Source organism: Ovis aries, chromosome X (assembly GCF_016772045.2).
Source record: "Ovis aries strain OAR_USU_Benz2616 breed Rambouillet chromosome X, ARS-UI_Ramb_v3.0, whole genome shotgun sequence".
NCBI classification, from domain to species: Eukaryota; Metazoa; Chordata; class Mammalia; order Artiodactyla; family Bovidae; genus Ovis; species Ovis aries.
The window spans coordinates 37,372,789-37,400,351 of NC_056080.1; the positions used below are offsets into that span (position 1 = coordinate 37,372,789).

The 27,563-nt window shown below is 40.0% G+C and overlaps 2 protein-coding genes across 5 annotated transcripts in view; both read left to right on the forward strand.

Annotated features, from left to right (window-relative positions):
• The window catches only part of SYTL5 (synaptotagmin like 5), a 278,287-nt gene that overhangs the window by 111,984 nt on the left and 138,740 nt on the right, over positions 1 to 27,563 (forward strand). The gene's annotated exons all lie outside the window — the stretch shown is intronic.
• On the forward strand, positions 1,432 to 2,398 carry LOC101120811 (histone H2A-Bbd type 1). The gene has a single exon (XM_012106493.5). It carries the CDS (start codon positions 1,912 to 1,914, stop codon positions 2,266 to 2,268), a length of 357 nt encoding a protein of 118 aa, XP_011961883.2. The 5' UTR covers positions 1,432 to 1,911; the 3' UTR covers positions 2,269 to 2,398.

Here is a 27,563-nt window from a genome sequence, read left to right on the forward strand (position 1 = left end):
CTTGGTCCTAAAGTATGTTCAAGTTCTTCCATAAGATGGTGCTGCTGCTGCTGCTGCTAAGTCGCTTCAGTTGTGTCCGACTCTGTGCGACCCCGTAGACGGCAGCCCACCAGGATCCCCTGTCCCTGGGATTCTCCAGGCAAGAACACTGGAGTGGGTTGCCATTTCCTTCTCCAATGCGTGAAAGTGAACTCGCTCAGTCGTGCCCGACTCTTTGCAACCCCGTGGACTGCAGCCTACCAGGCTCCTCCATCCATGGGATATTCCAGGAGTACTGGAGTGGGGTGCCATTGCCTTCTCCAGAAGATGGTGCAGGGACACCCAAATGAACTTTTTGACTGACCCAGTATATTGTTTAAGTGTAGCTCATTTCAGTTCAGTTCAGTCGCTCAGTCGTGTCCAACTCTTTGTGACCCCATGAATCACAGCACGCCAGGCCTCCCTGTCCATCACCAACTCCCGGAGTTCACTCAGAGTCACGTCCATCGAGTCAATGATGCCATCCAGCCATCTCATCCTCTGTTGTCTCCTTCTCCTCCTGCCCCTCAAGGTACCATAATTCAGTTTCTTTAGTCTCAAGGAAATTTAGGAATAGTCAGTTTGTATAAACAATCTATCAGGATATGTCACTCAGAACAGAACCCCTTTAAGAGATTTTATAATCAACTGCAGTCCATTATAGTAGTATCATTCGAAGATAGGAAAACATCACACACTCAGATAATCAGAGGTGAGGGCATTTTTGAGTTACGGACATGGACATATAAGCATGGAAAAACAGAGATTATAGCTTCAATGTTATAATTTTAGCCATGGCTCAAGTAAATATCAAAAAGTGTTCTTCTCTAGAGGGTATGATTTGAAGAAGCTAATAGACAAACAAAGACTGGAAAACCAGTTTCTCTGTTGTCTCTCACTCAGTGGAGCCTAGATCTCTGTGAACCTATTTCAAGAGGTCACCAGATGGTCAGATCCTGAAACCAAATTCTCCACCATTTCTGCCAGCAATGGGAATAACTTATCAGCTATAAATGAACAAAAACAAAGCAACCACAAAATTAGTTCAGAGGAAAATTTTAAAATTAAAATTAGAAAATCATAGAAATCCCCTTGGTTTCCATGAGGCTTTGGAATCACCTAGAAGAAACAAGACACTCCTGGGCTTTAATTGAGAATGTGGCACTTTTCTGTCTTGGGAGTTTACCTGGCTCTGACAGGGGAGTCCATGGGCATATCCATGTGACCTCCAAAACAGTTAAAAGATATTTTTAAACTGAGAAAATCATGACACTCTTAAAGATATGAAATGTACATGTATTCAAAGAATCTGTTTAACTCCTGAGGGGATTGGCAGATGGTATAACAAAAGGTAACCTGAAGAACAAACATATAAGTTTTGAAGCAGAGTATTTTAAATGTGTAATTGGAGGCACGATTGGTTTTATTACAATATGAGAAGGGAGACAAATGGATCTCCCCTGGACAAGGCATTCCGTATGTCTCTCAGTGACCACCAATTTACAGAGGGATGTGAACCAGTTCAAAGATAATCCAAGCCTAGGCTCAGATAAGCTGAAGTGGTGTCCCAGAGACAGGGCTGTGTTTCCATTAAAACATTCTTTTTCTCTCCATGCCCCCTGTTTGTTTATTTATTTATTTTTACTAGACTGTTACAGTGAAATAGAAAGAGTTCCCTGTAAAAAGAGGGAACCATTTCTAGGCCAGTCCTGATCCAGGGCCTAGTGGCCACTGATGACATCACAAAGCCTGAGCTGTCACAAAGGCAGCTCCCTGAGCAATAAGAGACCTGAGCAAGGGGACACAGCCAGCAGAGAGAGACTGGCATCTCAGGAGGCCCCAGCCAGCGGGATCATCAGTCTGGGCTGATAGAGGCAGCATCCAGCCGACACCATGTCTCGGAGAAGACACCTCCAGAACTGCCATAGCAGTAAGAGACACTCCCTCTCCCGTTCCACCAGGGCCGAGCTGCAGTTCCCCGTGAGCCGCGTGGACCGCCTCCTGCGAGAGGGTCAGGGCGCCCACCGCCTGAGCTCAGCGACACCTGTGTTCCTGACCGCAGTCCTTGAGTACCTGATGGCCAACATCCTGGACCTGGCGGGGCAAGAGGCCGGCGCCAACCACAGGGTACGCATCAGCCCGGAGCACGTGCAGAGGGCTCTGATCAACAATGAGAATCTCCGCCACCTCTTCCAGCCCAGTGCCTTCTCGAAGCCCACAGCTTCACCACCTGCTCCCGAGAGGAAGTAGGGATGTCCAGGCCCCTGAGTCACAGCCACATCTCATCAGCAGCTTCTCGCCCCAAACTGCCCACAGATGAGGGAGGCCTCGTCTTCTGCCCTTAGCACTGCTATTAAAGCGTTCATGGCTGTGCTTGTAACTGCTTGCTTTCTGTCATTTGTCCTTGAGGCGTCTGGGCGACATGGGGTGGCAGGGGGGTCCTCTCATGAGGGATGGAGGGGTGGAGTGGGTGGTCAGGGAGGGATGCTGGAATCCTGAAATCGGGGAGTGGTTTCCGATGGTGACAGTATTGTGTGTGGTTCTAGGGGGAGTCGCTGGCTAAGGTTGCGGGGCAGGACTTCCTCACTGGCTCTGAAGGAGTCCAGACCAGGGAGGTTGGGAGGTTGGCGCGGAGAGGGCCTGTTGAATTCCCAGAAGGATGGTGGTAATGGGAAAGGGGCTGAAAACCATGAGGGAAGAGCCTAAGGCTTTATTCCTGATGCTGCTGCTTAGTCGCTTCAGTCATGCCTGACTCTGCGTGACCCCATAGATGGCAGCCCACCAGGCTCCCCTGTCCCTGGGATTACTCCAGGCAAGAACACTGGAGTGGGTTGCCATTTCCTTCTCCATATTCCTGATGGGGAACATCTAAAAGTGGGAGGTGAAGCCAAGCAGGGTGATTGAAGAGGATGGCAGAGCAGTCAGTGTGAACTTAATGGGGCAGGACTTTTACATGAAGATTGAGGAGTGATGGGGAAACCATAAAGAAATACACATAAAAGGAATTATGGCCATGTTGAGTTCATGTATTATTTATTTTACCGTCTCATTCCAAAAAAGAGACTTGAGACAGGGCTTATTAGGCAGTGCTGTGACACTCTCTGTGGACGTTCATCAGATGGCAAAGGGCCCCCCTCTGCTGCCTACTGGCCTGTCATACAGGACTGGTCAGAGGCTGCCCAGCCGGCTTTAACAGAGGGGTCAGTGGACCTGGGTTTGCCATCCCAGTTCACCACTTTCTAGCTGTGTGATCTTGAACATCCGTCTGTTTCCTGTGAGCAGCAGCTCCCTCATCTGTAAAACAAGGATAATCAGAGTTCCTCCATCTTGGGGGTTTCCCAGAGATGAAGTCACCATGTGCCTATAAACTGTGACTCAACACAGAGCCTGGCACAGGCCACACCCTTAACAGATGGCTGCCTGTGTCTACCTCCCCAGCTGCTTAGACAGGTCCCCCAAGGGGCGGCCAGGCCTGATTCAGTTATTCTGTTGAGATACAGAATCTCTGCTTTTGGGGGCAAAGTACAAAGTAGGTAGCCCAGAGAAACATATTTCAAACTTCTGACCTCCAGAATTGAAACCAAATAAATGTTTTATTTTTTTATTTAAGCCAAGTCTGTGGTAATTTGTAAGTGCAGTTTTAGGAAACTAATGGAGCTGAGGAATGAACTTTTGCAATCTTTTAATAAAAGCAGACAGATTTGAGGAAACTAGAGCAAACTCTCTAACAAAACTTAGTCTTTTTTACTGAGAGCAAATGCAGTTCTCAGATTTGAGTTCAATATTAAATTTGATACTAAATTACCAGAAGCTGTTTTTTAAAATTATATGAATAAATTCATGAAAACTAAGTCAGGCTTGGAAAAATGTAATACAAATTTGTGCTATTTTTCAGTTGATTTCTGTACACCTTCTCTACTTTTCTGTATTAAGTACATACATGCTTAATTTTGTATTTCAGTGCCATCTTTCCTATTCTGGAACAAAATGTCATTTTACTTTAGAACAGAAATATTCTCTTTTTTTCCCTGAGTTTTGAGGCTCATAGTAGGGTCTCAGTGATGTATATTAATTAAAAATTTTAATTAAAGTCACTTTCATTTTGCAGAGAGGTCTGGGGGTCCATAATTGTGTACGTCATGTGATTTTTACTGGACTAGGTCACATACATACCTAACCCACCTTTTTTAGCTACACACATTACTTGTATGTACGGCTTCTCAGTGTGACGAAAGTGAGCATATTGATCAACAGAACTGAAGATGTAGCCTCCTTGCAGCATGTACAAATAAGCACAAATGTATAAATTAAAACTATAGCTAAATAGTGTTTCACTGTATTATCTTTTAAATAATAAAACCATCCATTATGGAACTCAATTTAGTGTCATCCAAGGTTTTTAGTTACCTAAGGATTTTGAAATGCTCTCAAGCTGACATACCTAGAACTTTATTATTGCAGAAATTTAGGTTTGTCTGCAAAATAACTGGATTTGATTAAACAGATTTTTCAAGTCTTAAAGTTTTATTGGAAGGAATTCTAGGTCATTTGATCAGTAAAAGTGTATAAGTTTTGGAAAAAAACTACCCTAGTAGCTTAAAAAAGTTTGCTTGTATTACACCTAACATGGATAAATGAAGGATGATATAGTTTTCACAAAACCTGAACTGTTAAGCTAGACTTGTTTGGTAAAAATTTAACCACATTTTATGCATTTGAGTTCTTAAAATGGTTGTTAGTTTCTTAGAGAATATGTATTATTTCAGTCTAGCTCATTTTAAGTGTCACAGTTCCGTTTCTTTATTTTCAGGGAATTTAAAGAATACTTCCTTTATATAATTAATAATTTATTAGATATGACAATCAGAACAGAGCTCCTTTAAATTCAGAGTTTTCATGATCTAATATATTAATATCTCCCAGATGAAATAAAGGACTTTGCAGGTGTGATTTTGCAGGTGGCTCAGTGGGAAAGAACCCACCTGCCAATGCAGGAGAGGCAGGAGATGGAGGTTCCATCCCTGGGTCAGGAAGATCCCCTGGAGGAAGGCATGACAACCCACTCCCATATTCTTGCCTGGAAAATCCTATGGACAGAGGAGCCTGGCAGGCTACAGTCTATGAGGTTGCAAAGAGTCAAACACAACTGAGCAACTAAACACACACAGATGAAAGAAAACATTATGCACATAATCAGAGGTGAAGACATTTCTGAATTAGAGCCACATAGATGTATAAGCAGAGAGAAATAGAGCTTATAGCTTCAGTTCTACAACTATGCCATGAGTTAAGGATAGACACAGAAACCAAAGAACTCACCAGTCCAGATAGCAAAATGCTGTTTTCCTCCTAAAGGGTATGAAATTCTTAATTGATGTGAGCTCAAGAATAGGTAAACCACAAAAGAAAAAGACTGAAAAACCATATGTTTTTGTCTCATCCATCAGAGATGAGATCTCTATAAACCATCAATCCATGTAGAGAGATCTCTAAATGACCTGACCCTAAAACGAAATTCCTATCTGTTCCTGCCAACAGTGGAGAATAACCTATGGGGCTATAACATATCTGAAGTAAAACAAAGACTTAGTTAGTAGACCACTAAATTAAAACTAGAGAAACAGAGTCAACAACATTGCTTTGGTGCTTTGGGTTTACCTAGACCACCAAGAAAAGACATGTCTGGGCTTATATTCTGCACGAGGTACACATTGTCTATCTTTGAATTTGATCTGCTCTAGTAGGTATCAATGTATTTATTAGATGTTTTGATTTGACCTCTAAGATAACTGAAAGGTAATTTTTTTTCTTTTGGGGGGTTTAGTTTAATTCATTTTAAAAAATTTATTTTTATGCAATTTTTAAAGTTTATATTCTGTGTGCAGTTATTACAAAATATTGGCTGTATTCCCCTTGTTGTATAATACATCTTTGTAGGCTATCTTATACCCACTAGTTTGTACCTCTCACTTCTCTACCCCAAAATTGCCCATCTCCTCACTAGTAACAAGTAATTTGTTCTCTATATCCGTGATTCTATTGCTTTTGTGTAATATTCATTGTTTTGTTGTAATTTTTAGATACCACATATAAGTGATGTTATACAGTATTTTGTCTTTCTCTGTCTGACTTATTTCAATTAGCAAAATGCCTTCCAAATCCATCTATGTTGCTGCACATGGCAAAGTTTTGTTCTTTTTTATGGTTGAGTAGTATTCCATTGTGTGTGTGTGTGTGTGTGTGTGTTTGTGTGTGTATCACATCTTCTTTATCCATTCATCTATAGATGGATACTTATATTGATTCTCTATGTTGACAATTATAAATAATGCTTCACTTGAACACTGAGGTGCATGCATCTTTTGTAATCAGTGTTTTTGTTTTTCTTGGCTATATACCCAGAGTGGAATTGCAGGTAGTTTTATTTTCTTTTTTTTTGGAAGCTCCACACTGTTTTCCACAGTGGCTACACCCATTTAATTTCCCGCCAACAGTATATGAGGATTCCTTTTTCCCATCCTCATCAATATATGTTATTTGTGCTCTTTCTGATGATAGGCATACTGACAAAAGTGAGGCAATATCTCATTGCAGTTTTTCATTTCCTGTTTATAAAAATGTCTATTCATTTATTTCACTCATTTCTAAATCAAGTTGTTTTTGGATGTTGAGTTGTATGAGTTATTTATATAGGTTGTGTATTAATCCGTTATTAGTCATATCATTTGCAAATATTTTCTCCAATTCAGTAGATTGTCTTTCATTTTGTCAGTGTCTTCCTTTGCTATGAAAAAGCTTTTTAAGTTCCATTCAGTCTCACTTGTTTATTGCCTTTACTTTAGGAGACAGATCCAAAAAAAATTCCTGTGATTTATGTTATAGTTTTTTCCCTATGTTTTCATCTAGGAGTTTTTTGGTATTCCATTTTACATTTAAGTCTTTAATTAATTTTGAGTTTATTTTTGTATATACTGTTAGAGAATGTTCTAATTGCATTCTTTTACAGTTTTCTCAGCACCGCTTATTGAAGAGACTGTCTTTTCTCCATTGTATATTCTTGCCTCCTTTGTTATAGATTAATTGACCATAGTGGGTTCATTTCTGGGCACTCTATCCTGTTCCATTGATGTATGTGTCTGATTTTATGCCAGTACCATGCTGTTTTGATTACTGTAGCTTTGTAATACAGTGGGAAGTCAGGGAGCATGATTCCTATAGTCCTGTTTTTTCACAAGATTATTTTGGCTATTTAGGATCTTTTGTGTTTCCATACACATTTAAAACTCATTTTTCTAGTTTTCAGAAAAATGCCATTTGTAATTTGATAGGGATTGCATTAAATCTCTAGATTGCCTTGGGTAGTATGGTCATTTTAATAATATTAACTCCTCCAAGCCAAGAACATGATATATTTTTCCAACTGTTTCTGTCATCTTCAATATATTGCATTAGTATCTTTTAGTTTACAGAGTATAGGCCTTTGACCTCCTTAGGTAGGTTTGTTTATTCATAGGTATTTCATTCTTTTAATGCAATGGTGAATGGAATTATTTCCTTAATTTCTTTTTCTGATATTTTGTTAGTGTGTAGATATGCAATCAATTTCTTTATACTAAATTTATCATACAGATAATTTTTCAGTTCAGCTCAGTCACTCAGTCGTGTCTGACTCTTTGCGACCCCATGAACTGCAGCAGGCCTGGCCTCCCTGTCCATCACCAACTCCTGGAGTTCACCCAAACTCATGTGCATCGAGTCGGTGATGCCATCCAGCCATCTCATCCTCAGTCGTCCCCTTCTCCTCCTGCCCCCAGTCCCTCCCAGCATCAGAGTCTTTTCCAGTGAGTCAGCTCTTCACATGAGCTGGACAAAGTATTGGAGTTTCAGCTTTAGCATCAGTCCTTCCAATGAACACCCAGAACTAATCTCCTTTAGAATGGACTGGTTGGATCTCCTTGCAGTCCAAGGGACCCACAAGAGTCTTCTCCAGCACCACAGTTCAAAAGCATCATTTCTTCAGCACTCAGCTTTCTTTATAGTCCAACTCTCACATCCATACATGACCACTGGAAAAACCATAGCCTTGACTAGATGGACCTTAGTCGGCAAAGTAATGTCTCTGCTTTTGAATATGCTATCTAGGTTGGTCATAACTTTCCTTCCAAGGAGTAAGTGTCTTTTAATTTCATGGCTTCAGTCACCATCTGCAGTGATTTTGGAGCCCAAAAAATAAAATCTAAAAAAAATAAAAAGCTGCCAGTCTTTCCACTGTTTCCCCATCTATTCGCCATGAAGTGATGGAACCAGATGCCATAATCTTAGTTCTCTGAATGTTGAGCTTTAAGCCAACTTTTTCACTCTCCTCTTTCACTTTCATCAAGAGGCTTTTGAGTTCCTCTTCACTGTCAGCCAAAAGGTGGTGTCATCTGCATATCTGAGGTTATTGGTATTTCTCCCGGCAATCTTGATTCCAGCTTGTCTTTCTTCCAGTCCAGCGTTTCTCATGATGTACTCTGCATATAAGTTAAATTAAGCAGGGTGACAATATACAGCCTTGACATACTCCTTTTCCTATTTGGAACCAGTCAGTTGTTCCATGTCCAGTTCTAACTGTTGCTTCCTGACCTGCATACAGGTTTCTCAAGAGGCAGGTCAGGTGGTCTGGTATTCCCATCTCTCTCAGAATTTTCCACAGTTTATTGTGATCCACACAGTCAAAGGCTCTGGCATAGTCAATAAAGCAGAAATAGATGTTTTTCTAGAACTCTTGCTTTTTCCATGATCCAGCAGATGTTGGCAATTTGATCTCTGGTTCTTCTGCCTTTTCTAAAACCAGCTTGAACATCTGGAAGTTCACGGTATATGTATTGCTAAAGCCTGGCTTGGAGAATTTTGAGCATTACTTTACTAGCATGTGAGATGAGTGCAATTGTGAGGTAGTTTGAGCATTCTTTGGCATTGCCTTTCTTTGGGATTGGAATGAAAACTGACCTTTTCCAGTCCTGTGGCCACTGCTGAGATTTCCAAATTTGTTGGCATATTGAGTGCAGCACTTTCACAGCATCATCTTTCAGGATTTGAAATGGCTCAACTGGAATTCCATCACCTCCACTAGCTTTGTTCGTAGTGATGCTTTCTAAGGCCCACTTGACTTCACATTCCAGGATGTCTGGCTCTAGGTGAGTGATCATACCATCGTCATTATCTGGGTAGTGAAGATCTTTTTTGTACAGTTCTTCCATGTATTCTTGCCACCTCTTCTTAATATCTTCTGCTTCTGTTAGGTCCATACCATTTCTGTCCTTTATTGTGCCCATCTTTTCATGAAATGTTCCCTTGGTATCTCTAATTTTCTTGAAGAGATCTCTAGTCTTTCCCATTTTATTGTTTTCTTCTATTTCTTTGCATTGATCGCTGAAGAAGGCTTTCTTATCTCTCCTTGCTATTCTTTGGAACTCTGCACTCAGATGCTTATATCTTTCGTTTTCCCCTTTGCTGTTCACTTCTCTTCTTTTCACAGCTATTTGTAAGGCCTCCCCAGACAGCCATTTTGCTTTTTTGCATTTTTTTTCCATGGGGATGGTCTTGATCCCAGTCTCCTGTACAATGTCATGAACCTCCATCCATAGTTCATCAGGCACTCTATCTATCAGATCTAGTCCCTTAAATCTATTTCTCACTTCCACTGTATAATCATAAGGAATTTGATTTAGGTCATACCTGAATGGTCTAGTGGTTTCTCCTACTTTCTTCAGTTTAAGTCTGAATTTGGCAACAAGGAGTTCATGATCTGAGCCACAGTCAGCTCCCGGTCTTGTTTTTGTTGACTGTATACAGCTTCTCCATCTTTGGCTGCAAAGAATATAATCAATCTGATTTTGGTGTTGACCATCTGGTGATGTCCATGTGTAGAGTCTTCTCTTGTGTTGTTGGAAGAGGGTGTTTGCTATGACCAGTGCATTTTCTTGGCAAAACTCTATTAGCCTTTGCCCTACTTCATTCCGTATTCCAAGGCTAAATTTGCCCATTACTCTAGGTGTTTCTTGACTTCCTACTTTTGCATTCCAGTCCCCTATAATGAAAAGGACATCTCTTTTGGGTGTTAGTTCTGAAAGGTCTTGTAGGTCTTCATAGAACCGTTCAACCTCAGCTTCTTCAGCGTTACTGGTTGGGATATAGACTTGGATTACCATGATATTGAATGGTTTGCCTTGGAAATTAACAGAGATCATTCTGTAGTTTTTGAGATTGCATCCAAGTACTGCATTTCAGACTCTTTTGTTGACCATGATGGCTACTCCATTTCTTCTAAGGGATTCCTGCCCACAGAAGTAGATATAATGGTCATCTGAGTTAAATTCACCCATTCCAGTCCATTTTAGTTCGCTGATTCCTAAAATGTTGACATTCATTCTTGCCATCTCCTGTTTGACTACTTCCAATTTGCTTTGATTCATGGACCAGACATTCCAGGTTCCTATGCAATATTGCTCTTTACAGCATCAGACGTTGCTTCTATCACCAGTCACATCCACAACTGGGTATTGTTTTTGCTTTGGCTCCATCCCTTCATTCTTTTTGGAGTTATTTCTCCACTGATCTCCAGTAGCATATTGGGCACCTACCGACCTGGGGAGTTCCCCTTTCAGTATCCTATCATTTTGCCTTTTCATACTGTCCATGGGGTTCTCAAGGCAAGAATACTGAAGTGGTTTGCCATTCCCTTCTCCAGTGGACCACATTCTGTCAGACCTCTCTACCTTGACCCGCCCATATTGGGTGGCCCCACATGGCATGGCTTAGTTTCATTGAGTTAGACAAAGCTGTGGTCTGTGTGATTAGATTGACTAGTTTTCTGTGATTATGATTTGCGTGTCTGCCCTCTGATGCCTCTTGCAACACCTACCATCTTATTTGGGTTTCTCTTACCTTGGGCGTGGAGTATCTCTTCACGGCTGCTCCAGCAAAGCACAGCCACTGCTCCTTACCTTGGATGAGGGGTATCTCCTCATAGTTGCCCCTCCTCACCTTCAATGTGGAGTAGCTCCTCTTGGCTCTCCTGTGCCTGAGATTTTTAGAACAAAATAAATCACGTAAATACAGACGTGAAAGGAACACATGTTGAAAGATTTTTGAGTCATGAGATAACCAGGAGATGTTAAAACCATTTTAAAAAAAAGTGAATACAAAGAAGAGATATAAGAATATTGTTCTGTAGTATTGAAATGTGCTAGAGGTCAGAACCACAGGCCCTAGGGTGAAAACTGTGTCCCACAGGGTTGAATTACAGGCCACGGACTTCAAGCCATACAGGATTATTTTCAGGCCTTGAAACCTCAGGTAACTTCCTGGCTAGATTTTTATTTTGCTTGGGCTAGTGACTCTCCTTGTTCTGTTTTGTGAAATGAGAATATCCATAACTATGCCTGTCCCGCTACAATATTTTGAGAGTAGATAACTTATTTTCTAGTTTCACAAGTCCATAGATGGAGAGGAATTTTGCCTGAGAATCTCACTCATACCTGATCAAGATGATGAGATTTTACACTTTGAATTTGTTCTGAAATAGTTTGAGACTTTTGGGATTGAAGAGTTCGGTGAATGTATTTTGCACGTGGTGGGGACATGAACCTCTAGGGGCCAGAGTGTGGACTTAGGTAGGCTGGATAGTGGCTCCAAAATACATCTGGGTTCTAGTCCATAAACCTGTGAATATTACCTTATATGACAAAAGAGATTTTTTTTCCTGCAAATATGATTAAGTGGAAGATTTTGAGTGGGGGAGAATATCCTAGATTTTATGCATGGACCCTTAGTGTAATCGCAAGTGTTCTTATAAGAGAAAGGTTGACGGAGAGTTTTGACATAGAAGAAAGCATGGTGACTACTGAAGCAAGATGCTATGCTGTTAGCTTTGAAGATGGTAGAATAGACCATAGATGAGGAATGTACCTCTAGGAGCTGGAAAAGGCAAAGAAACAAATTCTCTAGAACCTCTGGAGGGAGTGTGGCCCTGCCAGTGCCCAAGTTTAGCCCAGTAACAATAATTTCAAACCTCTTGACCTCTAGACTGTAAGACAATGATTGTGTGTGTGTGTTTTAAGCCACCAAGATTATGATACATTGTTTCAGAAGCCATAGGTAACTAAAACTTCTTTCAAACTGCTTTTACTTGAATCCACGTCTCAGCATCTGCTTCTAAGGGAACCCAAACTAAGATGCTCGGTGAGGATAAAGGATCTACCACCCAGTTGATTGATTGTTCCCCATCACCTTCCTGACATATGATGCATATGATTATGTTTTGAGATTGGGTAAAGCCATGCAAATTAAAAGACACTTACTCCTTGGAAGGAAAGTTATGACCAACCTAGATAGCGTATTAAAAATCGGAGATATTACTTTGCCAACAAAGGTCCATCTAGTCAAGGCTATGGTTTTTCCAGTGGTCATGGGATGTGACACTTGGACTGTGAAGAAAGCTGAACGCTGAAGAATGGATGCTTTTGAACTGTGGTGCTGGAGAAGACTCTTGCGGGTCCCTTGGACTGCAAGGAGATCCAACCAGTCCATCCTAAAGGAGACCAGTCCTGAGTGTTCATTGGAAGGACTGAAGCTGAAGCTGAAACTCCAATACTTTGGCCACCTCATGCGAAGAGCTGACTCATTTGAAAAGACTCTGAATCTGGGAGGGATTGGGGGCAGGAGGAGAAGGGGACAACAGAGGATGGGATGGCTGGATGGCATCACCGACTTGATGGGCATGAGTTTGGGTGAACTCCAGGAGTTGGTGATGGACAGGGAGGCCTGGCCTGCTGCAGTTCATGGGGTCGCAAAGAGTCAGACACGACTGAGTGACTGAACTGAACTGAAAGCCGTGCAAGACTGTGTAAGATGAAACAGAAGAAATAGGTCTCTTATTACCATTTAAATTTTGTCAGAGATGAAGCTCCCTGGGAGACTTCTACTCTGGAATAACTGGCACTAGAGTAGCCCTTCTGCCAAAATCAGTAACAGAACTGGGCAGAATATGTGAGCTGACTGTTTCTGAGCATTGTACAACATGCAACACAAGGTTGTGATTCCAGAGACAAAGAAAGCACACAGGTAGCTGAATCATCACTCCAGTTGTCTGCCTGGGGAAAACATTCCAATGGCACAGTAAGCTGGATTCTAGGCAACACACAATGGTACTGCTGGGCTGATGAGGTAGAAATCAAGTTTCAGTAAAGCTAAACAAGCTGGAATTTGCAAGACATCAGAGAAGAGGGAGCTATGTAAAGGAAGATCTTCAAAAGTTCATTTGGAGGTTTCCCAAGAGTCTTTGGCTGAGGACTGATCTGTATAGCCATAGGGAAAGACTACCTGAGACTGACCAGAGGGTACAGGGTTAAGAGAGGAACAGAGATATTACCAGTTGACCCATGCTGAGGAATGTTGGAGATACAGGAAACAAGTAATGAGTCCTTGATAATACCTCCCTTATATGTTTGGTATCCAGCTGAAACATCAGAAGCTTTAGGAGTAAAGATTATGCCCCATTGTAAGGCCTACAGTAGATTTACTCATTAACAGTCCTAAAACCCAACAAGAGATAGAATTTGGAGTTTGATTCCTCAAAATTAACTGGGCTTAGGAAACAACTTCGGCTTTTTGCATACTTTGATAAAACATAAGATCCAAGGTATCAAACTACCTGTTAAAATAAACCATCGACTCTCTACAGAACCCAGCGTTCGTAAACAGATCCTAAACAGAACAAACATCAACACTCTTCAGAACCCAGTGTTCCTCAATATTTTTAATATACAGTAAAAATATTCAGCATGGAGAAAACAGGAAAATAGGACCTGTCAATAGTCAAGAAGAAGTCAATAGAGAAAAGCCCCAAGATGGCCAGTTGTTGGATTTTATAGATAAAGACTTTAAAGCAATTATTCTATAGTCAAAGAACTAAAGACAGATGTTCAGTGAATGAAGGAAATATGGTCATAATGAATGAACATATTAGGAATTTTAACAGACAATGGAAAAGTGTAAATAGCCAAATGAAAATTTAGAACTTAAAATCAGCAAAATAAAACACATAAAAGATGGGCTCAACATCACCTTGAAGAAAGAATCAGTGAGTTTGAAGACAAATTAGTAGGAATTATCTAATATGAATTGATGCTTTTGAACTATGGTGTTAGAGAAGGCTCTTGAGAGTCCCATGGACTGCAAGGAGATCCAACCAGTCCATCCTAAAGGAAATCAGTCCTGAATATTCATTGGAAGGCCTGATGCTGAAGCTCCACTACTTTGGCCACCTGATGCGAAGGTCTGATTCATTGGAAAAGACCCTGATGCTGGGAAAGATTGAAGGCAGGAGAAGGGGACGACAGAGGATGAGGTGGCTGGATGGCATCACGAACTCAATGGACTTGCGTTTGAGCAAGCTCCAGGAGTTGGTGATGGACAGGGATGCCTGTTGTGCTGCAGTCCATGGGGTCGCAAAGAGTCGGACAAAACTGGGAAAGTGAACTGAACTGATCTAATCTGAAAAACAGAATTAAGCATTTGTCCTTGAGACTTTTAAAAGGTATTATATTGGCTTCTCCTGTATTATTTTTTGGACTTAAATTAGTAACTTTACTGCCACTTTAAGCTGGACTCATTTTTTTTTTTTAATTCCCCAGAACCTTGAAGGACCATTGCAGAAAAGCAGAAAAAGAGTCCTGCTGTGATAATATAAATGAATACTCATCTTGGGGAAATAATCTAAAATTTTCACTTACTCCAACATAGTACAAGTACTAAGAAAACTTCACTCATTATCTACTGTTCAGCTGAGCAATTTACCTTCTAAAAGTCATACGTACACAGTGCAGGTTCATGGTTAGAAACATGAACTGTGTTGCTGGAATGCCTGGATTTAACTTCTGGATGTACCACTTGCTAATTGGGTAACTATGGGCAAAGTTCTTAGTTTCCTCATCTGTATTATGGGGAGAATAGTTCATACCTCATAACTTTTGGAAACTATAGGAAATGATATATATGAAGCACTTGGAATAGTACCTGGCAAATATGTACTGGTTGTTATCATTAGATACATTTTCCTCCAGGTCCTTTAATAATATGAGTTTGCGGGAATAGAATATTCAATGAACAAATCATCTTGAAAACACTGATTTAAAAAGTAACTCATGTCAGTGTGCTTTAAAGGATAAAACAGCTCTTACCTTTCCCCTGCTGATCAACAAAGGCATTCGTTTAAGTAGAGATATGCCTGCTTCTTTGGAATAGCTGTCCACCACAGATAAATATTACTTTGTGCTACTGGGTGTGTTCAGTGTGTAAATAGATTGTGGGAACACAAGAGGCTAGTTTTTCAAGTTTCTGCTCCTTGCACTCCATGAGGGTCAGGTAGTCCAGCATTCTACAGTTTGTGTGTTTGAAAGAAAAGTAAGCCTACAAAAGTGTTCTAGCCGTCAGATTGAGGTAAGAATACTGTGTCTAGTGGACTTTAGTGTGACATCTTCTTTCTTGATTTTTGTATTTTGTGTTTGTGAGGTGGGGTTTGGTATCAGGAAATGAAAGACTAATCTCACCATTTGGTTAAAAGGAAAAAGACAGGAATATATAAAGAAGGAGCATTTTGGCCAATGGGCTGCTCTGTAAGTTTGATGGAATGAGGAGGGAGATATAGGTATCTTCTTGTCATTAGCATTTAATTTAATCTACAAATTGAAGCATTGCTCTAGATCCCACTGAACATAGGAGCAATTATGTATCTGTGACATAATCAGTTTCAAAGCAGAAGTACTGTGTCACTTTGCCAAAAATCTATTACACCTCTAGGTATAGAGTAGCAGTCCTTTTGCTCTGAATTTCTTTTCTTTGTTAGATAAGTCAGATTTTATTTAGCACCGTTGAATTGTTCTTTGCTTTCACTCCTGTTCTTGATACGGTGACATATCTGGTATGGATATATATTTAGTAGGATTGCTGAAGTTTGAAAGCCTTGGAGTAAGTTCAACATGAATATGATGTTTTTAACACAACAGGAAGATGAGATACTGACTGTGAATATGAATATAATACACTAGAGAGATGCATCAGGTTTTAAAATATTTCTCTTTAATATAGATTGTTTTAATTAGCTAGACCATTGTCCTCATTTAAGTCAAAACTGCATTTTGCAACATGTCAGACTGTGTACTTGGAGAACAAAGGAGGTATCTATTTAAAGCATTCAAAATCATGACTAGAAAATATTATATATGATAATATATTTTAAATACTGCTTAAATCTTGGCCTCCTTAAAATGTCTTTCAAACATAGGCACTGAATGTTTAATTTTTTCACTTCATAATACACTGTTTGTATGTTGTTTAGATAACAGCTTAAATACAAAACTGTTATAATTTAAAGCCTGTGGCTTAAGTGCATAAAGACATTCGATTGGACATCAATAAAATTCTTAAACAGATCCCTCTATCCCTGTGTGCATAAAAACCTGTACACAAATATGTATTTACATATGGGCAACTAATATCTGGGAAACAGATAAGGAAAAAGGTGAGATGTCTTTTTGTTGTCAAATCAAGTCTATTCCATGTACTTAGGATTTCTGAAATGCTCTACCAGTCTCTGGTAATTAGCTGTGCTGTCATTCAACTTATTCAAGTTTGACAACGTGTTCTAATAATTTAGGGAATACAATAATAAAATAGTTCTTTTTACTTCTTTGTGTCCTGGAGACACATCTAGTATTTTTGTTGAAATGACTTTCTTATAATCATTTTGTATGTTAAGAGAAGGAAGTGCAACTTTAATTTGTGAAACATGCAGTTTGTTTTACCTAAGCCTTATTACTCAATGACATATGTTACAGCTATCTTGCCAGCATATGTAAACATTTAGCTATAATCCTTTCTATTTAGAATTTACTTGTAACTACATTTCTGTATATCCCATATGTTGTTTGTGTATGCACTCACTCTCACCCATTTACTCCCACACACATCCACATATTTTGGATGATTTTGTGGACCGGTTTTTTTCTTTTTACTTATTTCTGTCTGCGCTGGATCTTCGTTGCTGCACGCAGGTTTTCTCTAGTTGCAGCGAGCAGGGTCTACTCTCTAGTTGTGTTGCTCAGGCTTCTCATTGTGAAGCTTCTCCTGTTGCAGAGCTCTAGAGCGTGGGCTCAGTAGTTGTAGTGCATGGGCTTAGTTGCTCCGTGGCCTGTGGGATCTTCCCTGACCAGTTATTGAACCTGTGTCCACTGCATTGGTAGGCAGATTCTTCACCACTGGACCACAAAGGAAAACCCCATCAAGGGACTTGAAATTTGTCTTGAATGTGGGTCCATTCCAGGCTACGTCTTTCTGTGGGTAGTATCATTTTCCTGACTTCCGTTTCTTTACCCTGCTTTATTCCATCTTCCTTGATGCCTAGTCCGTGGAGTTCTGATTCTACTCAAGATAGCACTAGTAAAGCAGGTAGGTCCCCTTACTTCCATCACTTGCAGAGTTGGCAACTATAGTGACTGCCTTAAGTTCTTGAAGATCATCTGGACATCAGGCAGAGCTGTTAGAAGGACAAAATCTGATAAATGTATAGTGTCCTAGGGTAGGAAGTCCACCTGATTTGTTATATTGTTTGAGCAAGAACACATCTCTAAGAAATAGTTAATTAAATCTGCCTCTATTGTTACACTACCCACTTTCTCTGTTTTAAAATCCCACTTTCTGTAAATTGCCCTATGACCTGACATCTACCTTCATTGGTTTACTGACGCTGTATTTCCAAGGGTCATTTGTGGTGCTTTTAGGAAATTATGTTCATTCGTTTATCTATTGATTCCCCTATTCAGTAACTGTTTATTTAGTAACATGTAAACATGGGCACTACTATGTGCTGGAGTTACAGTAGAAAGCACTAAATGTTTGCCTTTAAGTACTTCTATTCTAGTTAGGAACAATGCAAATTTACTCAAGTAATTTATTATAAATGTAATAAGTGCTATGAGGTATACTTATTCGAATCCTCATTCCATTTGACTCCTTTGCTTTATGTGGCATTCATTGTCACTTCCTACTTCTTGAATTTTTTCCATTCTTAATATCTGTTATTCTATACTGTCTCTTCAGCTACTTTTCTACCACTTTCCCTCTTGTTTCTTCTTCTCTTCCCAAAGTGATGGTTTCCCCCTAGGTTTAGCATTTGGGCCATAATGAATTATTTGTTTTCTTGGCCTGTGCCTTCTATCGACTCATAGTTTTAAATATCACCTCTAAGTGAGTGCCTCCAAGTTATCCATTTCTAGATTTTTCTATCTGCTGTATATTTTCCCACTTGTACATCCAAGTCCAACTGTCACCCAATGTTCTTCAGGATTGTAGCCAAACTCACTTTTATGTAAAACCAATTCCTCTTTCATCCATGTTTCTGTTAACGGCATTGATAGTCTCCTGGCTTCTCATGTTTGACACCTTGAAATCAGTTTTGCATCTAATTTCTCATTGACTCTCAATACCTAAACCACTGCCAAGTTCTTTCATTTCTTTCATGATAATCTAGCTAATATCTATCCTTCCTCATCTCCTTATTCTGTTATTTTTCCTTTTATTCTGTGTTTTCTCATCCTCCCCTCCCCGAGAGTCATCTTGAATTCAGAGTCTTGGTTATACTTTAGCTCCACCAGAAAATCCACCCCCAGAAAGTCCCTATCTCATAGGTATCTTCTTTTTCTAAACCTTAAGAACAAAATAATAGAAGTGATGGGAATAACAGGTTTTGGTAGCCAAAGACACAGGCTTAAGCTCTGTTCTACCTGTCACTACCTCCTTTACACTTTTGCTCTCTGTGAGCCTGTTTCCTCATAGTTATCCTATCTTGCATAATGGTCACAAGGAACAAATAAGATCATGGAGGTGAAGTCATTTAAAACCATGAAGCACTAGGTAAATATTAAAGTAAGATTTGTTAATATAAGAGTTAACTCAGGGGCGGGGACCAAGGTTCTGGGTCTTAACTATAGCCAGGAAGTATAGTGTAGGGTTAAGTTTGAATCCCACTTTTGCTACTGACCAGGTGTGAAACTAAGAAAAGTTAGCTTCTCTGTTCCGGTGTCTTCATCAGTAAAATGGGAGTAATAATTGTTTGCACTCAGAGGGGTGTTGTTTGATTTAAATGATTAACAGATGTAAAATACTTACAAAACAGTGCCTGACCTATAGTAATTGCTCTATAAGTGTGAGAGGTGGTGCTGGAGGCCAGTGACATGTAGATACAAGGTGGGAGTGAGTTAGTATTAATAGAACTGAGCCACCAGGTGAGGATCAGGTGTAGTAAAGATGGAAACACAGAGCCGTGGAGCAGACACTTAAACTGCTGAATCCTTAATCACTTAAATGGCTGAATCCCTCATCACTGAGATCACAAATGGCCCTGTCATTGTCATCACAAATGGCTGTCCTTTTGTGTGAATAGATGCGCATAAGAAGATACGAACATTCTGAGTAACTATTTGGAGATAATGGTATTTGAGGCACATTTTTGTTGTTGTTAAAGAGAAAGGAATGGTAAGCAGCCCTTATAGAGTCATGAAATATGTTGATATGTCATGGAATCAAAATAGCAGTATCCAATTTGCATTCCTTTTACTTCTTTTTCTTCTCTAATTGCCATGGCTAGGACTTCCAAAACTATGTTGAATAGCAATGGCAAGAGTGGACATCCATGTCTTGATCTTAGAGGAAATGTTTTCAGGTTTTCATCATTGAAAATGATGGGAATATAAATTCATAAAGCCACTACGGATTACCGTAGGAAGGTTCCTTAAAAAACTAAAAATAGAACTACTTTATGACTCAGTAATCCGACTACTAGGCTTATATCCTGAGAAAACCATAATTCAAAAAAATACATGCACCCCAATGTTCATTGCAGCACTGTTTACAATAGGCAGGGCATGGAAGAAACCTAAATGTCCATTGACAGATGAATGGATAAAGAAGATGTGGTGGATATATTCAGTGGAATATTAGCCATAAAAAGCAACAAAATTGAGTTATTTGTAGAGATGTAAATGAATGTAGAGTCTGTCATACAGAGAGACGTATTAATAAGTCAGAAAAGTATCATATATTGACACGTGAAATCTAGAAAAATGGTACACAATGAACCTATTTATAGAACAGGAATAAAGATGCAGACGTAAAGAATGGATGTGTGGACATAGCGGAGGAAGGGGAGAGTGGGATGAATTGAGAGATAAGAACTAAGTTATCTAAACTACTCTGTGTAAAATAGATAGCTAGTGGGAAGCTGCTGAATTGCACAGGGAGCTTCGCTTGGTGCTGTTTGGTGACCTAGAGGGATGGGAGGGAGGCCTAAGAGTGAGGAGATAATATGTATACAAAAAACTGATCACTTGGTTGTACAGGAGAAACTAACAGTGGTGTAAAGCAATTATTCTCCAATAAAACACACACATACATCAGTATCCAAATGTTAAGAAACCAAACTTATCCTCTGCAGTCTAAAAATCTGTCTCCCCTGACACCTTCTTTTGGCCTCACTACAAGGCATGTGGAATCTTTAGTTCCTTGTGGTTTAGTCACTAAGTCGTGTCTGACTCTTGCAAACTCCATGGACTATACCCCACCAGGCTCCTCTCTCCATGGCATTTTCCAGGCAAGCATACTGGAGTGCATTGCCATTTCCTTCTCCAGGTGATCTTCTGGACCTAGGAATCGAACCTGGGTCTCCTGCATTGCAGGCGGATTCTTTACCAACTTAGCTACAAGGGAAGCCCAGGGGTCAAACCCTCACCCCCTGCAGTGGAAGCTGTCCAATCTTAACCACAGGACTGCCAGGGAAGTCCCTAGGAATCTCTTTCTTTGACAGGTGTACACTTCTAGCATTTCTGAGTGCAAGGGACCTTAGAAATTTCTCTCAATTTATAGGATCATTGGCCAGAGTATGTATTTTTACTAACACACAGTATTCACTTTGGGTGAGGGTTTTTTTTTATATTAAGAAAGGATAAATATCTCACATACAGGGTTATCGTTACCATCTTTCTAAATTCCATATGTATGCGTTAGTATATTGTATTGGTGTTTTTCTTTCTGGCTTACTTCACTCTGTATAATAGGCTCCAGTTTCATCCACCTCATTAGAACTGATTCAAATGTATTCTTTTTAAAGGCTGAGTAATACTCCATTGTGTATATGTACCACAGCTTTCTTATCCATTCATCTGCTCTGTATGCGAGACAGCAAAAGAGACACAGATGTATAGAACAGTCTTTTGGACTCTGTGGGAGAGGGAAAGGGTGGGATGATTTGGGAGAATGGCATTGAAACATGTATAATATCATATATGAAACGAATCACTAGTCCAGGTTCAATGCATGATACTGGATGCTTGGGGCTGGTGCACTGAGACGACCCAGAGGGATGGTACAGGGAGGGAGGAGGGTTCAGGATGGGGAACACGTGTATACCTGTGGCAGATTTATGTTGATGTATGACAAAACCAATACAATATTATAAAGTAATTAGCCTCCAATTAAAATAAATAAATTTATATTTTTTAAAAAAAGAAAGGATAAATGATACTTAGACTATTCCAGCAGTGGTTCTAAGTGATTTAGATTGTTTAACTCCCTTTATTTTTCACAATAACCCAATGGGATAGACTTCATCATCTTCATTCCATTTACCTAACAATAAGCTCAGGATCATAGAGGCTGTCCATAATTAATGAAAAATTGAGCCAGGCTGCAGACCCTGGTAGTCTAGAATCAAGAACCCATATTCTCAGCCATTGAGTCCTATCATCCTAGCCTCTCTGTACTCTCATGTCTTACTCAAGAGAACAAGCTGTGGTGACTTGGGCAGCTGTTAGATGTCACTATTCCAGTTTTCCTTGACAAGTGGTATTAAATTTTGCTAGTTTCTCAGAACAGATAAAAATAAGGTTTATACTAGGTATTCCAGTATCTGTTCCAGAAGAGTCTGATTTTTCTCACCTGTGATTCTGTGCATTGGCAGGTACTTTGCACTGTGCTTCATTGTTGCCCCTGCCATGGGGATGCTCTCTTGTGTGTGTGTTAGTTTCCATCTTTGTTTTCAAAAACAGAAGTTTAACCTCAGTTTTTAGAGTTTCCACTTTTTGTTTCTTTGTTTAATAACTTTTTGTCCATTTAATTGTTCTCTTACCTAATTAAAAATTATTTTCTCTAAGCCTTACCAGCTACAAAAATAATTTGTTAGACTTTTACTTCATTTTCTGCTTCACTGAATAAAAATATTAAAATCTGACTTACCGTCTCTGAGCCCCTTAATAACCTTATTCGTTTCCAAGTAGGTACAGTATCATTTGTAACTCTTGTTAATGTTTAATTTAGCAATTTCCAGTCCTTGTAACAGTTGACTTATCCAGGCTAATTTGATTTAATCTTTCTAACCAAATGCCAGGAACACTCTGTTCCTACATTATGAACACATCCAGTTCATTTAAGGATTTCTGGTTCATGTAAATAGATTTTGGTGACATTTTTGTTTTTGGTTTTGTGCAGTCAGAAAATATTTCCAAGAGTCAGGACTTGAAGGGAAATTAAGATAATGAAAAAAAAATTCTAAGATATATTTCATTGGCAAGCAAAATCCTTAAAACCAAACAATATAATGTAAAAAAATCACTTAGCATTGACATGTAACATAAGAATGAAAGTGGTAAAAGTGTGAGTTGCTCAGTCGTGTCCAATTCTTTACGACCCCTTGGACTGTAGCCCATCATTCTCCTCTGTACATGGAATTCTCCAGGCAGGAAAACTGGAGTGGGTAGCCATTCCCTTCTCCAGGGGATCTTCCTGACCCAGGTCTCCTGTTTTGTAGGTGGATTCTTTACCATCTTAGCTACTAGGGAAGCAGAAATTATAGTAGAGATAGGGTGTGGGAAGATTTCTGTATGTGTAGGGAAATCATATTTGGAATCTAGCCATCAAATAATGATGTTCCAAGGTTCAAAAATGGACTTTAAACATACTTTTATCTGGATTACAAAAGCTAAGTTCAGCAACAGCCCACTTGGTAAACACAGACCAAGAGATCATATGAAATATATTTCTCTAATTCAAGTATCAGAATATAGACAAATCCATTGATATATCCACCCAAGACCTGTGTATAGAGATCAATAGATTTAGTCTCCTAGTGTGAAACTATATTAACATTAGCATATGATTTAACATTTTGAACTTAATTGCATTTAAATCAAATGATATAATATCAAACAGGGATTTTCTAAGTAGTAAGGGTCTATTTTAGAATGGGAAAGACTAGAGATCTCTTCAAGAAAATTAGAGATACCAAGGGAACATTTCATGCAAAGATGGGCTCGATAAAGGACAGAAATGGCAGGGACCTAACAGAAGCAGAAGATATTAAGAAGAGGTGGCAAGAATACACAGGCGAGCTAGACAAAAAAGATCTTCACGACCCAGATAATCATGAAGGTAGATGGTGATAATCACTCAGCTAGAGCCAGACATCCTGGAATGTGAAGTCAAGTGGGCCTTAGGAAGCAACACTATGAACAAAGCTAGTGGAGGTGATGGAATTCCAGTTGAGCTATTTCAAATCCTAAAAGATGATGTCATGAAAGTGCTGCACTCAGTATGCCAGCAAATTTGGAAAACTCAGCAATGGCCACAGGATTGGAAAAGATCAGTTTTTATTCCAATCCCAAAGAAAGGCAAAGCCAAAGAATGTTCAAACTATCCCACAATTGAAGTCATCTCACACGCTGGCAAAGTAATGCTCAAAATTCTCCAAGCCAGGCTTCAACAGTACATGAACTGTGAACTTCCAGATGGTCAAGCTGGATTTAGAAAACGCAGAGGAACCAGATCAAACTGAAACTAATACAACATTGTATATCAACTATATGTCAATAAAAATTAAAAAATAATAAATCTAGTGATGTGATATCAAGGATAAATTTTTAAAAGTAGTAAGTACTTGATACAAAACAGGCAGTTTTCCCCAACTTTCCACAAATAATGGTGTATTCTGTGATGTCTGTGCCTGTATAATTTTTAAGTTGCACGTTTTGGGTAGAACTGGAAGTGTATTAAAACACGTTTTGTGAGAATGAATTACTGTCCTCTAATTGAGAGACCAGCTCAGGAAAAATAATTCCAAGGAGTTCAGTCAGTAACATGTAAAAAAAAAAAAAGACTGGAATGTTCTCTTTGTAGTAGCCATGGTGCAGAAGGAAGAATTTAACCTGCTTCAAACCATTCACAGTTGTCTTCTAATTTTGTTGTTACTACGTTTGAGCTCTAAACACAGCAAGGTTATTTCTAACACAAAAAAAATCAAACAGCTATTGATTTTCTTTCAAGTGAACTCCTGTTTATCTCATTGTTCTTGTGAGTAATAACTATATGTTTAGCTTTATACTTAAGCACAGTAGGCCATAACTACATACTAGCAGCACTCAGATCTACAGAGTAGATTCCTGAATATTGAAGATAAAATCCACTGATAATATTTGTTTGATTATCTTGGGGCTTCTCTGGGTGCTCCGATAGTAAAGAATCCGCCTGCAATGCAGGAGACCTGGGTTCGATCCCTGGGTTGGGAAAATCCCCTGAGGAGGGCTTTGCAACCCACTCCAGTATTCTTGCCTGGAGAATCCCCATGGACAGAGGAGCCAGGGAGGCTATAGTCCAAGGGGTCACAAAGAGTCAGACATGACTGAGTGACTAAGCACAGTACACACACACACATTGGGATAACTGTTGAACCTGGGTCAGCAAATATAAAATGTGGGTGCAATACTGCCACCAATTGTTGGGGACCAGCCCTGGTGGATCCAGGGAATTTGAAGCAGGGATGGAGTCAGCATCTGGGAAAGGACTATTTAATTAGAAATATAATGAGATTAGGAAAGAATAGTGTAGTAGGAAATTTAGAGGAGGAAAGAGGCTGTATTCCTTGGTTTACATAGAAAGCCAATAAAGCCCTGAGACAAGGGACTTGAACCATCTACGTAGGGCCACAGGCGCCCGCTTGAATAGTGGAGGGTGCCCCACCTTGGGCTCCCTCTCGTGTGGATCTTAGAAGCCTGGGCAAATAAGTAGACACGGCTAGCCTCTATGCCCCAGACGGGAATCAGCCAGAAAATAGAGTAAGAAAGAAAAGAAGACATGGGGGAACCAGTCTTTCCAGGAACTGGCCCATCCTTTATTGTCTGGGAAAGCTTTTTATACTTTTGGTTGTACATAGAGATCAATGGATAATACAAAGTTATGCAGCGTCAGCAGCCCTGATTCTTATCGAGACCAGGCTTTCTCTCTGCATACCTAGCTGTATACACAAGTCTTAGGTGATTTACATCACCTTCTGTCCAGGAGGCCTATTAGCATTTTGCGGCCCTTTTCTGATAAGGGTCTGTCAACCAGAAAACTTAATTTGCCTTAAAAGTGTTGTTCTTTCCAAAGTCTGGTGCCACTCTCAGAAAGCACTAAATAAAGTTACATTCTTACATAACAAGGACACAACTATTTATAACAAAGGAAGAGGAGTACAGTGATTTATAACAAAGAGAAAGTTCATTAACTCAAAGGTCTAGTGTTGCTAACATCAAAACTACTATATTCCTTTTTCTATATCCAATTACATTGATTAATATCCTTCAGGTGCCTAAAAGATGAAGAATATGGAGGCCTGGCAGCAGTCATTGACTCAACAGTGAAATCCATCACCAATATAATTTTTAGCTTTTTAGAAAAGGGCTCTATATCTTTAAGATGCTTTAAGCTTCGTGCCTCTCGTGGTTGAGGGGCTGTAAACAATCACAAGTTGTAAAAGTCTCTGTCAGGCAAGTTAGAGAGCCGTCAGAGGGGTTTGAGCTGAGACACTCCTTTCATATGCAGGAGACTGTTAACTGGAGCTCTAAGTTAACTCTTTCCAGAGAAAGGTGGTCGGGGATAGCCCCTGGTTATGTCAGAGGAGTGGAAAGCACAGTACAATAAAGCAGGCAGACTCTGGTTTGGGGGGTAGATGCTCAGGAAAATCCAGGGGTACCCCTGAGGCCTGCTCTCAGCCTTTGCTTTTTGCCAGGCCCCCTTCCTCATGACCTTTGCCACGGGTGGATTTCCCCATGCTGGCTCCCAGCAACCAGTAATAATAGTAACTATTCATCTTCTCTGTGGATTTCCTATGAACTAAGCCCTATTCATATGCTTTCCATGTAACCAAGATCATGTCTTCATTCAAACATATCTTCAAGATCCCAAGTGTGACACATTTCAGAGTTTGGATTTGAACCAGAGTCCCTGTTCTATGCAAGTTACCCTGGTCAAGTTAAGTAACTTCTAAAGGCATTTCCCTGGTGTTTTTTTTTTTTTTCTGTGCTGACTCAATTTTTACCTTTCTTCCTATTTCACAGGCTCACCCAATCTGTGCTGGTCTTTATCTGTAAAGTTGTCCCTGATCTGGCCCTGATGCCAGTGTCTGGGGGCTTGAAATACTCTCTGTGACCTATCAAGGTGTGTGTGAAGGAGGGAAACCTATGTTCGTTATTATTCAAGGTTCTTAGGTCAGCTGGCCCCTCAGCACTTTGAGTTCCTACAGACAGTGCTAATTTCCCCTCTCCCAGCTGAGCTGTTCAGACCATGCTTGTAGGAGCCCATGTAGCAGCAGGCCCTTCCTTGCTTCATTTTCCTCTACTCTCTTCATACCCTGACCACTGCTGCAGCTTTCACATCCTTTCTCGCTCAGGAGAGGCTGCCTCAGTGTTGTATCTTACATTCCTCTCTCCACTGTCTCATAATAAATTTCAGTGTTCAGATCTCCAAGCTTTGTTCTTGGCAGAGAGAACAGCTAGTTTGAGGAACATTAGAAGAAAAAGAAAATATTGAGGATCGCCTCCCAGTATTCTTTCCCCAACTATATGTGATAAAGACCCAGTTTCTTTGTTTTGAATTTTCCAAGCCACCTTGAACTCTTAATACTTTTGTAAAATTCCCTGTACAGTGAAGTGAGTCCACTGATGATATGCTCCTTTGTCATGTCAAGGTCAGAGTCCCATAAAAGTTCTTGAATGCTCTGAATTCCATACACATCTTGCCTATTACAAGTTTACTGAACAGCACTATTATGTCCATGAACCACATTTAGAGTAACATTACTGTAGAGATCACTTTTCATGGGAAAAAGGCACAAAGAACCTGCTTTTCCCTCAGTCTATTTCTTGTTTTGCAGATGTGCCTGTGTATTCATCTTTGTATGGTCCTTTGGTATACAAATATGGACCCTCCAAAAGCTGGTGGGCTGGGCATTGGTATAAGATTGACCAAGACAAAGTATACATGGTGGTGGTGGTTTAGTCACTAAGTCATGTCCGACTCTTGCAATTACTGTAGAACACCAGGCTCCTCTGTCCATGGGATTTTCCAGGCAAGAATACTGGAGTGGGTAGCCATTCCCTTCTCCAGGGGATTGAACCTGGGTCTCCTGCATTGCAGGCAAA